General features: G+C 37.4%; 1 protein-coding gene across 1 annotated transcript; it reads left to right on the top strand.

Annotated features, from left to right (window-relative positions):
- Window positions 1-290: 290 nt before the first annotated feature.
- Window positions 291-11882, top strand: LOC119909478 (adhesion G-protein coupled receptor F1-like; the record flags this gene model as incomplete). The annotated part of the gene is given in 11 exon segments (XM_038727724.1): window positions 291-412; window positions 539-745; window positions 2684-2890; window positions 3057-3173; window positions 3254-3432; window positions 4598-4774; window positions 4875-6233; window positions 6360-6401; window positions 7855-7905; window positions 7992-8055; window positions 10259-11882. Coding segments are annotated over 11 exon segments (2584 nt in total), but the record flags the coding sequence as incomplete, so codon positions are not given.
- Between the last annotated feature and the right edge of the window lie 3268 nt (window positions 11883-15150).

Raw genomic sequence — 15150 nt, 5'->3', positions numbered from 1 at the left:
CCCTCTCTCTCACTCCCTCATTTCCCTATCTCAACTGTCCTATCTGCAATAAAGGCCAAAAAAGCCCCAAAAAATATTTAAAAACACAGAGAAATTTAAGGTTTGATAAGATTGATAATAGGTGAGAATGATATTTCATTAGGGCGAAACAAGTAACCATACAGTGGTTTTGAAAGACCTATTTGTAAGTGGTTAATGGTTAACATCAAGTTTATAGAGCAGATATAATATGAACTACATTATAAATGCTTGTGATTGTATTTTCATTGGCATTCATTTCTGTATTACAGGAGTGGAAGCACCATCGTTGACTATACTATAAGAGCAAACTCTATAAATGTTGCGGAAATTGATGCAGTAACATCAGGGGTATTTATACAGCTGGGAAGAATATACCCTGTGATATTTGACGGTGAGTTTAACACAATTTTTGACATAATGAGACACAAAATTTTTTAATATTCACATGAACATTGCTTGTCATGTCAGGAATATCTGATGATTGTATAATAATTGTCTGACTTTTGTATTTTTAAAGGCCCACTAAAGATTCAGCCATCTTTCATAACTATTGGGGAGAGTGTGACTATGACATGTGGCCCTCCTCCAGCGAATCTCGTTACCAGCTGGACTGCAGAGTGGACACGTAACGGCAATCCAATACCCAAAGATAGTGCACACGTCCAGTCACTTGATAAAGAAGTAGCAACCTTAACTGTGACCAATTTTTTTAGCACTGACGAAGGTAAGAAATAGAGATAGTATGGTGCAGTCAAGAAATTATTTGTATTTCTGTCCAGGGAGAAATTTAAAAAATAAATAAATAAAAATTTACAATGCAAGTGCTGTTTGGGACTTTTCTCCTTGTGCTCTGACCTGAGCGAATACAGTACCCTGATTGGCTTGAGGGCAATATTTGTCTTACAGTGTAAACAGAAACCTACACTGTCTCCATTGTTTTGCCTGTCTCACCAATGCCAAAAAAATATCAGGTCATGGTAAAATTTGAGGCTGAAATGATTCATAGATCTAAAGTGGTAACTGTTAATTGTTGCATCTTTTTTTTTTTTAGCTAACTGTAACACTAACTTGAAACCACAAGTTAATTAGGATCATACAGGTTGAAATGCATAGAGGGCAGAGAAATTATTTTCCTAATGACTGAAGCCTGTCAACCTTCCATTCTGCAGAACGGGGAAAAGCCATTACAGATTTTTACAACTGTTTACACATGTTTCATGTCTTTTTTCAAAACTCTACACACAATTCCCAAAATTGCTCACACAAAATGCAAAATGCCTCATATGTCCTTCAAAATGAAACACTGCGTTCAAAATGCCAGAAACACATCCAAAAGATGGCAAACGCTTTTTTCATAATAGTAATTTATAGGATATACCATTTACACACTGTTGTTCTAAATCTAAAGCTCTTCTGTCTTTTATAGGTGTATGTGTACATTTTCATACAATATTCTAGAATGAAAGTAATTTACTAAGAGGTACTGAAAATACACTGTAAACATCAATGCAGTGTTGAAATGGAAGATATTTATTTGGCCAAACATTACTGTTGTAACAGAAGCACAGTGTTGTATCCAGCAGCATACAAAAAAAAACCCCATAAACATATAAAAGCCAAAAGTATATTTTTTTACTTTTATTGCTAACAATTAATACTTAATTTACAAAACTGTATTGCTGAAATAACCCTTAGATTTTTGCAACTTGTTCTAATTTCGGAAGGTCTGAAATATGGATACCACTGCAAAGTAACTCAACTTGGGCTTGACTCTCAGTCCAGCTTCTCTCATTGTTAACTTGTGGTTGATCACATGATCAATAAGTGTGGCCCTGATCTCATCAGTGAAGGCTCTCCTTCCTTCTCTTCTTTGCCCTCGTCCTCTTCCTCCTCCTCTTCCAACTTTTCCTCTTTGAACATGTCCTTGTGGTCATCCCCTGCTTCTCCCCTTGCTCTCTGTCCATTGTTGGCACCCATTTTTCAAAACAGATAATCTGACCTTTGACCTATGTATAGGTCTACTAGATACTAAAGCAGTGATTGATTAGTGATCAGTTAAGCAGTTAGGGTTTGCACATGTGAGCAGTGGCTATGAAAGCATGTCACTTCCTGTTAGATTTTTGTGTCTTAGCAATGGAAATGTTTTGTAGTGTTTTGAAAAAAGTGTTTTATGCAATTGAAAACTGAGAAATAGCTTATGGTTTTGGAGATTTGAGGTGAGGTTTTGCATTTTTTTGTGAGAGGTTTCATAAATCGTGTGACATGTAAAGAATTTGTGTGTAAGCAGTTGTAAAAAAAAAACTGTAATAGACACGACCCAGTATTTAGTTGTCTGTTACGTTATCATCTATTCAAATTCAGACTCCTTCTCTTGAGATTTTTTCAAACCGAAAAGCTCTCCATTTTAATTAACCAATTTAATTTCAGTTCATGGATACTTTTCAAGTCTTTTTAGTCTCAACTCCAACTCAAAGCATATAGAAAAAAACATTTGGAAGATGTAGATATTGTTGGTCCCACTATATCACAACCTGAATGCTGATTTAGGTTGATGCCCCCCTTAAAATCTGATGGGGATGTAATCCGATATATTTTTGTATTTGTTTGGCAACACTGTCTTCACATTGATTTGATGTTAATTGATGATCATCTTTAATTTCAGGAGATTATCAATGTCTGCTGACAGACAGCAGTAAAGGTTTCCTTGGAGTTTTCCGACAGAAATCCAACAGCAAAATAACTTTACAAAACACACCCTTGATCCAAGTGGAACCAATCAAAAAACAGGTCCAGTGTAATGTTGGAACGACAGTGAAACTGCAGTGTTCTGTCAACAGCCCCTATCAGGTGGACTTTCTGGACAAAATAGGTAAATCTGAATCACAAAAAGCACCAAACAGCAAATCAGCTTTTGGGAAATCTTTTACATTTTACATATACTACAGTATCTGAGATCATGTGTATACATATATAGTATTTTCAGTGAGTGAATGTTGATACTGTTTGTCCAAGGTGAGTTTTTTTTGTATGTTTAGGCCAAGTCATCACCCAAGATTTTTTGATATCCGACTGTAAAAATCTGGATATCCCTTGTCGACTGATAAACCATACGGAATATAGCAGCAGTATAACACTGGTGTTTATCCAGCAGGGTAAGTATTGATCCAGACTTTAGAGTGTATTATACAATATATTTTTTCCTGTGATAAAAAAAAAAATTCTTTCTTTCTAGAATTTACATGTCGCAATGATCCCGTGTTTGGTAGTGGAACTGATGGTTACATAGCTAATGTTACCTGTGAACCGAACTATGTGGGCTCAAAGACAGCAGTTTGTCGGAGTGGTAAATGGGAACAACCACAAGACAACTGTGTCCTGCAAGTTGTCCAGGACCTGCTCGAGCAGTCTCAGGTGACCTAGTTTAATGGTGGATTTACTGATTTTGGGCCCTTAGCACTCTGGCCTCTGTCATGTCTCTTTTTCATCCTTTCTCTGATTTAAATGGTTAGTCTAGGCCAGGGGTATTCAATTACAATTCAAAGAGGTCCAGTTAAAGAAAATTTCCCTTCTTCTTGCGTTATCACTCAGTACCATAATGTATAGTTGTATCAACATATGTTTTTAGTCAACAACGGACTGTCAAATCAAATAATATTTCATTCAGTTTTCACATCAAACTGGAGGGATAATAAATAATAACTACTCTAATAATACATTTTAAATTTAAGTAAACTAAAACAAAGTGCCTAATTTTTTGAAAAAATGAAATAAAAAGTCTTGCTTGAAGTGGTGAAGTATCGTCTTAACCAGAAGAGCTGTAATGCCTCCTCTTCTCTTTCATTCCCTCTTACAGAGCTACCACTTTCCTACTTTCTCTTGTTCAGTGAGAAACGTGACCTCTAGTTTGTCCTGCCAGCTATTTACATTCGTTGTGTGTTTCCAAAACATTTCTGGTGAATCTCACGGACTCGACTCGCAAACATCGGAATGCACAGATTTGATTGGCTGAGCAGCGTCACATGAGACAATTGAAGCACATGCGATTGGTCTGTGAGTTTCCTGGGCCGCTAAACCAGTACAGTAAATGCTAGAAAAGCTGCGTGGGTTAAAATAGAAATGCTCCAAAATAGAAAGTCTCCATAATAAATCGGCTGTAGGTCGGCGGTCCAGAGAGGACAGTGACCACTGGTCTAGGCAGTGGTAGATTATGCACTCAGATCTTAATTAACACTTACAGTAATATCACAATGTAAAATCAAAATAAAACACTGGATTAAAAATATTTACTAAGGTAAATGTAGTAACAAATTTTTTTTGTTTTTTAAGTCAATCTTAAGAGTGGAACACTTGAACACTTGGCTGGTCATATGTATTGTGTTGGTAAAATCTAATCAATCAGTCAATCATTTAATCAATCTTCATTTGTATAGCACTTTTCATAGAAAAGCCACATGAAAAGATTGAATCAAATTTGACCACAATTGTTTTTCTACAAACAAAGACTCATGCCATCATTTTAAGGATGCTATATATATGCTGTGTAATGCTGCTGCTTGTTTTCTTTGAATTCTCACAGAACTTGAATGTCATTACATTGCCAATATTTTTGGGAGAACTCAGCTCTGCCACTCTCAACTTGACTGACCAAGTGGTTAACTCTACGGGAACCATTAAGGCCATTGTTCAAATACTCAACAATGTAGCCAATGTTTCATCATCACTAAATATCCCAATAACTAATTCTTCAATGCAGGTATGTGAATTAGTCTGCTGAAGTTTGTACATGTCCTACACAATATGCACATTTCAATACAATATTACATGTACTAATATCTTCTTTCCTTTGAATTTAGGACGTCCTATTAACTGCAGGTGTCCTAACCATAAATGGCTCAAAGACATCATGGGGCTTTCTGAATGGCAACGACACCAGCAACATCACAACAACACAAAGCAACAGTGTCAGCTCAATATTTTTGCAGTCCCTTGAGAATATAACAAGTCGTCTTACCAATGACTCTTTCAATATTGACACACATTCAATTATCTTGAACAAAACTACATTTACAAACACTTTCATGGCAGACTTTAATTCCTCTGTGGAGATAGACATACCAACATCTGATGGAAGAAGTAAGTTTATCACTGTGGTAACATTTGCCTCAATGGATAACGTGCTCCCTGCAAGAGACAATGGAAATTCATCCATCTACGTCATCAACGGGAGAGTCGTACTTGTTCAGTCCAGTGGTACCGTCGATAATGTTTCGTTCACATTTGATATTATAAACAATACTCTGGGGAACGCTCAGTGTGTTTTCTGGAACTTCAGCCTCTTCAGTGGTCTCGGGGGATGGGACAATGGGGGCTGCGTGTTGGTATCCAACAACACCAACGTCACCTGCAACTGCAACCACCTGACCTCGTTCTCTATCCTTATGTCACCTAACACCATATTTGACATTGTGTTGGATTACATTACCTACATTGGAGTTGGCATATCTATGGCTTCCTTGGTCATATGCCTCATTATTGAAGCTATCGTCTGGAGAAAAATAAGAAGGAACACCACATCTTACTTGCGTCATGTTTCCATTGTTAACATCGCTGTGTCTCTCCTGATTGCTGACATCTGGTTCATTATTGGGGCCGCCATCTCAGATGCAAAGACAGTAAACCAACCAGCATGCACTGCGGCTACATTTTTTATCCATTTTTTCTACCTTGCCCTGTTCTTCTGGATGTTAGCCTCAGCTCTGCTGTTGTTCTACCGCACAGTCAGTGTCTTCGACGGGGGTTTGTCTAAAACATCTATGTTGGCTATTGGATTCTCTCTAGGCTACGGGGGCCCTCTCATCATCGCTGTCATAACTATAGCTGTAACTGCACCCCAAAAAGCGTACATCCGAGACGCTGGGGTCTGCTGGCTCAACTGGGATAAATCCAAAGCTCTACTGGCATTTGTGATCCCTGCACTGACAATAGTGGTGATAAACCTGTTAATCCTGCTTGTTGTGATTTACAAAATGTTGAGAAGAAGGGTAGGAGACTCTGCACAAGCAGCTGAGAGGCATGTTTTGGTGGTTATTGCAAGGAGTTTGGCTGTCCTCACACCATTTTTTGGATTAACTTGGGGTCTGGGAGCCGGAATCCTCGCCGACCCAAACAATAGAGCAATCAATATTTCATTTGCATTCTTCAATTCACTACAGGTACAAATACATTATTTAATAATACTGATCTATATATTATTGTATCCTTTGGTACCTTATTTTTTCTACAGATTCTGAATAGTGAGTTTGTTTTCTTGGCTGATGCTACTCTGTCTTTCTTTTAAGGGTTTCTTCATCTTGGTGTTTGGAACGCTGTTGGACAAAAAGGTGTGTATATCTCAATATTACAATTTTTAATCAATTGCTCACTTTAAAGTAGAGTTCAAATTTGTTAATTCTTTAATATCGCATTGCTAATGTGTCGTGTACCTGCTACCAAGCAGCAGACATGATGAAACTCCAGAGACAGTGAATAATGAAACAAAAAAACAGGAAATGGTTTATAGATACATTGAATATTGCAACCAAAACAAATATATATAGAGTTAGCTGGTGTTGAAAAAAGTACTGCATTTTAACACAAAAACATGCAAATTTAGATTTTTTTTAGATTTAGTTTTACAGGTACGAGTAGGAAAGAGATATTTGATTCTTAAAGTTCAGTTTGAATAAGACACAGAAAACATCCTCTGTCTAATTAAAATTAAATAGTGGAAATACAGTGTTCATGTTAGAAATGAATCTACCAGAAACGTGTGTTTGCACATATTTGATTAGCCAACACAGTGCTTCTAACTGCTCATTAAATGCATGTACTCAGGGATGCGCACATGTCATTCTGGGGGGCAGGGGCTCATGTGGGAAAAAAAGGGCACATATATTTTGAATATACTACACCAGGGAGAGGGACATTAAAATGAAATGTTTAAATATTTTTGTTTTACATGCAAAATAACCTTCAGCTTCACACAGCCAAGCAAATGAATACTGAATACATTAATATATTGATCAAATATATTATTATCGCTGCTATTATAATTACTCCTACCATCTAATGACTTGAAAAAAATTGGGGGGTGGGCACGAGGGCCTAAGAACTTGTCAAAGTCTCATCTCCCGACCTAATATTTTTTATTCAATAAATATGTCTGTTTGACAGGGAATCTGTGCACAAACAGGAATATGTATTCTGGTAGACTTATTCATTCATATAAATATTGTAGCGCCCTTCAATAACAGGCTACTTGATGATAGCTGGTTTTGCTCTTTCGCTCTTAGAACAATAACAACCATCCCCCTTAACTCTCTGACAATCACAGGTGCGAACATAATTAATTGACAGGCTCCTAAGCACATGGCACATTCACTGACATCCTGGAACAATGGAAAACACAGTGATTAAACAGTAAAACAGTAAACAGCCCTTTCTGCCTTAGTGGACTATGGTAGTCTAACTAGTGACATTCTGACTTAACAATTAACACCATCTAGTCACCCAGTCTGTTATACTACCCCCCACTTCTCAAAGTTCCTCGCTCCTGAGGGGGCAGATAAAGTCTCTCTGAGGCTGTGTTCAGCCCGAGGAAGGGGAGGTCTCATCCTAATGGGCTGTGCATTCCCTGTTTCAATGTTGTGCTAGATTAGATTTGTCCGGCCCACATCATCTTCTGACACTGATAAACTTAATCATCAACATCAACATCATACTTGTTGACTCAGTGAAACAAACTTGTTTGAGTTTTAAAGCAGTGTGTTAAATTTTTGTGAATTAACATTTCAGGTGCGGTCAGAATTAACAATAGGGTCACAAGCTTCCGGAGGTGGAACAAGGGTAAGGACAGTTTTGTAAATGAATACATTTTTCTGCTTGCAGATTTAAACCTTGTAGTGATTAATGTTTTTTCTTTCTTGTTATAGAGCACCAGTGCTGGAAACTCATCAAGTTTTTTTAGCTTTTTCCGGAACTGGAGGAGAGGAAGAGGTATAACAACAATTAAGAAAAGAAAGAGAAAGCTAGCGGCTAATGTTAGTTATGTTGTATGTTATGTTGGTCCAGTACTTTGGTCTAGATTGAAATATCTCAACCACTACAGGACAAATTGCCATAACATTTTGTACAGATGTTTCCTAGAGGATGAATAATAATGACTTCAGTGATTCCCTGACTTTTCATATATGCCACACAGGTCTAGTTTTCACTTATCAAGTAAAATATCTCACCATTTACTAGTTGAAAATGCAGCATCAGCAAGTGAACCATGAACATGTGTTATTTCAGGTTTGTGAATACACAGCTGTGAGTCAGAGCAGCAGTGAATTGGTAAAATTACTTGCCTAATTTTTATTGGCTGTGGTTAGATAGATAGATAAGCAGATGATACCTAAGGTCCGAAGCTTGTTTCACCCTTGTGAAGGACGCTGGTTTAATATACTGCGTCAAATTAAGAATAACCTGTGACAGATGACCAAACAGAACCAAACAGAGTCCTGACCTTCCAGGGGTCCTAAGCAGAATTATGCTATGGGCTCTCCTACCTGACTCATGAGCCAAGTAAACAATTTGCCATTGCTGCACAGTCTCACCTGACACCACAGTGCTCTTACCACAATCCAACATCCTTTAACAGTCTGTCTTACAGTCTATAATAAGTCTGAATGGTAACCTCTTCTAGAAAAATCCAGTGCTGGTTTGAATGGACCCCTGCACCCTAACTCAGTCCTCATAAGTCTGTTATTACTGGGCGGCAATGTGCTGGGTCATTTGGTGGAGCAGTAACTGTTCCATTGGCATCTGAGCTGCTGGCTTCAATCTTGCTGAAAAAACAAACTTTGCCCTCAGACACGACACGCAAGCCTTCAAAAACACATACACACAACAACACAGTCTTACACACTGGTGAGATAAATTCAAAACAATACTACAAAAACTGGTAAATAATGTTACTTGTGATTCTCCCCCTCAAAAACCATTTCATGTGACGAACACAACAAAAGAAACAACAAGTGAAAACTTTTACACATTTTTTATTCCTTAGTGTACTGTACAGTACAACACACCAAACAACACATTTTTTTGCCCCAGCGTCCTGTCTTGGTCTGGGACAGGGAATGTGTTTTCTTTTTGCACTTTGAAATGAAATAAGAAGAGAAGAGAGTAATAGAGAAATATGCCTGAAATATTTCATCTGAAACCAAGAAAATAATGTAATAAAAGTAAAAGGCTAATGTAATTAATTAAATCACTCTCCAAACATATCACATTGTGACAATGAAGTTTACAAAGGCGAGCCCACCGTGGCACTTGGACTAAACTACACAAAAAGGTACATTAATGATCGTGTCAGCAAAATCTAGGCTTTTGAACCATAACAAAAGTATACAGGTTTAATAATAACTCACAGGATTGTTGGACTTTTATTTCACACATATGAGACTAAAACTAATCAGTGAGGTGTGGTGGTGCTTCAGCCTCAGTGTTGGAGGGCTGCTATAAGTTTTACGAGCCACCAGATGTCACTGTGTTCACTGACTAAATGGCTCTTCTCTAATATTCAGTCCAGAGTATTAAACACCACATTCACTTGTTGGGGGTCCTTGATGTGCTATTAGAGCAGCCCATATTATTATGGCATGGATTCAAATGTGGCAGAATTGTCAACTAAAGATTCATTACGTGAACTTCAACATAGTATAACAAAATAGTCTTTGTCTAATTCTTCAGTTAAATGTCTGCCATATTAGTGACACAGCTAGTCATACAGCTGTGCCGTATGACTAGTACTAATTAGCAAATCTTGCATGCACACTTAACTGAGATCATGACTGTGCTTAATATTAACAGTTAATGCTATGATATATAACAACCCAGAGGCAAAATGGCTGCAAAGCCGCAATCACAGGCAGTTATGTTAATGTTAACATTATTACAAATAATTTAAAAGAAATTTTGTTTGTGTCTGATCTAATAATGAGAGCTTGTCCTATCCTTTCCATTCTCCTGACACTGTGTGAATGTAGCATAAACATCAGCGTATTAACATGATCATTGTGAGCATGTTACCATGCTGACTTACCGTTTAGCTCAAAGCACCACTCTGCCAATGCACAGTCTCACAGAGGCACTAGCATAGACTCTTAGTCTTGTTTTAGCATCATTTGACACTTGTTTTGTTTCTGTTTTTCAGATGGTTACAACATGTCATCTAGTGCATCTGGTGCAACTCACTCCTACTCCAACCCCTGATGATCTCTGCAGACACAATGACAACCAACCAATCAAACCAACAGTTTCTTTTTTTCTTTTCTCCACCACAGCTATAACAAGTTAAATGTATCATGGTTAGATATTAAGTATAATGTAACATGGAAGAAGAATCAGGCTTGTTCTTTTGAAAAACTAAGCCTTAAGCCATATTTTAAATGTTTTATTTTGCTCACAACAACACTATGTAATACACACCATCAAAAAGATTTATTAGTATTACATGATGTATGCTGGGTGTATAGTTTTAACTGTACTGTAGTAGTAACTGCTTTTAACAATTCTCAATAGATCACTGCTGTTTTTGACAAAAACATTTATATGTAATTCCTACCAAGAGCACATAGAGAAGATATAGAAGAGATTTTATATCTGATGTACTGTAAAAGTTCATATAGTTGCACTTGGCTACATTTGTATTTGTATTTGTATTCATCAAGTATTCATCACAACCAACAACATGTCTACAATGTAGATGCAAAATGTCTCTAGATTTGGCTTACTTTGCCAATCAAATCAGTTAGACAATGTAAGTTGCCTTACACAGATCAGTGAACTTGTTTACTCGGGGTGGCGTCACAATGACGAATTGACTTAGACAGGACTATCAGTCAAATATAATTCCAAAGCCACTTTCTACTCTTACCCTCGCTGATCTACACATGCTGTATGTAAAGTGCTTACTACGGCACACGACCCTGAAGAGCCCTCAACCCAGTTAAACATCAGCAGCTGCTTCTGGAAGCATTGTTTTTGCATATCCATAATGCCAACACTACATAAGTTATAATTATGTAAAAATATATTTTAGAAACATGTTACTGTCATATGAGAAAATTTGTGTGTGTGTGTGTGTGTGTGTGTGTGTGTGTGTGTGTGTGTGTGTGTGTGTAAAACAAATGCACTTGATAATCTGTATGTATTATGTGCTGGAGTCCTGTATAGCAATAAAACTAAACAGAAGTCAGGTCACAGGTGAACTGCTTTTAAATGCTGCAGTGTGTGATAGTGTGTTAAAGTGATTACTAAATGGTACTAAATTTTTCATACTGCTCAGCATGCAGGCTATATTAAAGCTCCATCATATTCTTAACATGCTTTCTGTTTAATCCAGGTATCCATAGATTCTGAATGTTCTCAAAGGTCTTGAGTTTGATTTTTTAATATTAGGTTCATAAAATGTGCTTTAAAAGTATTAGTTTCAATTTTGAAAGGTCTTAAATGTGAGATGATGTCTACACTCATGAGAAATCACATCGACCCACAGGATTTAACATTACTTATAAATATAAAATCATTTGTTCTTTGGATTTAATAAGTTTATTTTAATATGTTTAAAAACACAACTTAAATTCATAGAGAGGGAGCGCCTGTGTAGATACACAAGAGTATGAGAGGGAGCGCTGTGTATAGATGATGAAAAATCCTTACCTGTCCCGTTTGATTTTGAAAAGTGTGCAGATACCCTGTTAATATGTCTATAATCAGTTAATCAGTTCTATAGATTGTGCTTGTGATTAATTAAACACTTTCAAAAACCAATCTAACCTTGCATGTCAGCTCCTGCTTTACACATCCTGTTACCTGCACTATCCTAAAAGAGGTTTGTCTGTCTTTAATAGTTGCACTCTGTCTTTAAATCTTAGAAAGAGATGCAGCTCTTCAGTTTACTACATGATCAGTAGTGTGGTTGAAATGAATGAATAGTAAATAATAGAAGTAAATAACTGAGGGTGTATTGGCATTTTAATTGACATCAAGTAACAGTGGTTAGAATGAAGTAGTATCACATGCAGATTGCTAGTTTAAACACAGCACAACTTAACACTTATTTAGATACTAGTGCTTATTTTTTACTGTAGTCACTCTTCCATTAGTTACTACTAACAATTAAAATGTAACTATCAACAAACCAGTTTACCAGTCAATAATGAATGACTAGTAACAAAAAATCTTTACTAGTGTAATGGGGATGCCTTTAGGGGCCTTGGGAGCTAGGGAAGATTAATTTGGGACACCAGTAAGTAGCGCTCTCTCTCTCTTTCTACTGTTGTTCACCGGAACAAGGAAGTGCAGCGGGGTAGAGATAGGGTTGCCACCTTATATTAGGCCTAATTGATTTGTCACATACGTGGCCTCTTGTCCCGTTTATTTACTACTATGCTGACCTAACCACTGACTGTTACAACAGCAACAGCAGCAGTGCTGATCACTACACTTGACAATGGTCACCGACATCTGTAATCATCCACAGCCACTATGGTGAGGTTGACCAGTCACTGTCCATCAAAATCAGTGAATCAGAACTGTAACCAAAGATATGTGAAGTCTTGAAATAATAACTACTGTTCTTTAAATATAAACAAAAAAGCACAAAAAAAAAAGATATCTTCTGTGTCTGATGGAGTGTGCTTACTTGACTTTTATGGAGATAGTGATAATAGTGATGAAAAGCAAAATGCAAATGGTATTCATCAAGCTCTGATGAACTGCCTGAAAAAACTTAAACTGGAAATAAAACACATCACAAGTGTTTTGTCTTATTTCCTACTAAAGGCATACGGAACAGCATACAGAAGCTATATTATATTTCAATCACAGCGCAGTATATGACTGGCTCTAACTGAGGTCCAACACTTTTATGGCTGCGCTCCATTGACTCTAATGCAAAAGGAGTCATTTTCTAGCTTTCTTCTGCCGTATCTTTTCAAGATATGGTCAAAAGCTGTTCCTGGGGCACTTGTAATAGTTACAGTTGCTACCCAGAGAGGTTGAAAGGAGAAGTATGATTTATTCTCTTTCCAAAACCTAAATCCAGAAAAACGTAGGCTGTGGGTAGTTCCTAATGTGATGTTGAACCGTGATGAGATGATGAGAGAACCGTGCTTTCTCTTTGTGTATAATAATATAATAATAATAATATAATAATCTTTATTTGTAGAGCACTTTTCAAAAACCAAGTTACAAAGTGCTTTAACAGGTGTAAAGACAATAATACCCAAGAGATAATAATACAAAAACAATACAAGATAAAGAATGAAAACAATGAAAAGACTAAAATACACGTTTAAGATAAATATAAATTAGTAAAATACAATAAAATAAAGTCAAATAAGATCGGGAAAAGCTCTCCTATAAAGAAGGGACTTAAAAGAGTACACTGACTCAGCTGACCTGATTTCCTCGGGCAGGCTGTTCCAGAGCCTCGGGGCCCTGACAGCAAACGCTCTGTCCCCTTTAGTTTTCAGTCGAGACTCTGGAACAGACAGCAGACCTCTGCCCGAGGATCTCAAGGTACGTGCTGGTGTGTATGGGACTAAAAGGTCAGAATATAACAAGGCGAGAGGCCATGAAGAGCTTTAAAAGTAATCAATAGAATTTTAAAGTCAATTCTAAAACATACTGGGAGCCAGTGTAATGAAGCTAAAATAGGAGTAATGTGGTCATATTTCTTTGTTCTGGTTAAAAGCCTGGCAGCTGAGTTCTGGACAGTCTGGAGTCGATCAATAGATTTTTGGGTTAAACAAGTGAAAAGGCTGTTGCAATAATCGAGGCGTGATGAGATGAAGGCGTGTAAAATGGTCTCGGTGTCCTTAAAAGTTAACATAGATTTAATTTTTGCTATATTTCTAAGTTGATAAAAACATGATTGAACAAGCTTTGTGGTGTGCTGCTCAAAATTTAAATAACTATCAAACCAAACACCAAGGTTCTTTGCCACAGGCTTAATGTGATTTACTAGGGAACCAGCATCTGCCATCTGCTGGGACCCAATGACCAGGATTTCTGTTTTGTCTGAGTTCAGTTGGAAGAAATTATTTGACATCCATTTTTTAACTTCACAAAGGCAGTTGTTAAGTGAACTCTGACGGGCAAGTATATTTGTGTGTCATCAGCATAAATATGAAAAGAATGCCATGTTTATGGATAATAAGTCCAAGGGGAAGCAGATACAAGGAAAACAACAGGTCCTAAGACCGACCCCTGAGGCACACCATATTTAACTGGACAGAACGAAGAGACATAGTTGTTTACAGACACGCAAAACTTCCTATTTGACAGGTAGGATGAAAACCATTCTACGGCAGTACCAGAGATCCCCACCCAGTGCTTCAGTCTGTCTAACATGATGTTGTGATCAATGGTGTCAAAAGCAGCGCTAAGGTCCAGGAGTACCAGGACTGAGCACATGCCTCATCAGCAGACATTAAAAGGTCATTGGTGACTTTAAGCAGGTCTCAGTGCTGTGGTACTTCCTGAAACCAGATTGAAACTTTTAAATATTTTGTTATTTTCCAGTACAGTGAGCAGCTGTTTGGACACAATTTATTTCTAGAATCTTTGCAATAAAAGGCAGTTTTGAAATTGGTCTAAAATTTGTGGGAGGGAGGGATCTAAACCAGGTTTCTTTAAAAGTGTGTTCACGCAAGCCGTTTTAAAATAATCAGGGACACAACCAGTAGATAGGGAGCTGTTGAAAACAGAGATCAAATGGGGCCCAGCAGAATCTATTAGGTATTACATCAAGTGGGCTGGAGGACACTCTCATTTGTGATACTGTTTTTAAAAGCTCAGACAAGTCGATGGGATAAAACTGGTTAAAACTCTCTTGTTGCTGGTGAGGAACCTCTCAGTAAGAGGCCGTGGGGGTAATAGAGGCTCTGTTTGACACCACCTTATTGGTAAAATAAGATAAAAACAATTCATAGTCATCATTAGCTTCCAGCTGAGGACAAGGAGGGGTTGGTTTACCAGCTGATCCACAGTCTTAAACAGAAACCTGGGGCTTGGGAGGTGGCATGAGTAACAGGCGAA

Source organism: Micropterus salmoides, unplaced genomic scaffold, assembly GCF_014851395.1.
Source record: "Micropterus salmoides isolate LMB-PRFRI ecotype aquatic unplaced genomic scaffold, ASM1485139v1 Ms_hic_scaffold_18, whole genome shotgun sequence".
NCBI classification, from domain to species: domain Eukaryota; kingdom Metazoa; phylum Chordata; class Actinopteri; order Centrarchiformes; family Centrarchidae; genus Micropterus; species Micropterus salmoides.
This window is presented reverse-complemented; position numbering and strand designations above follow the sequence as displayed.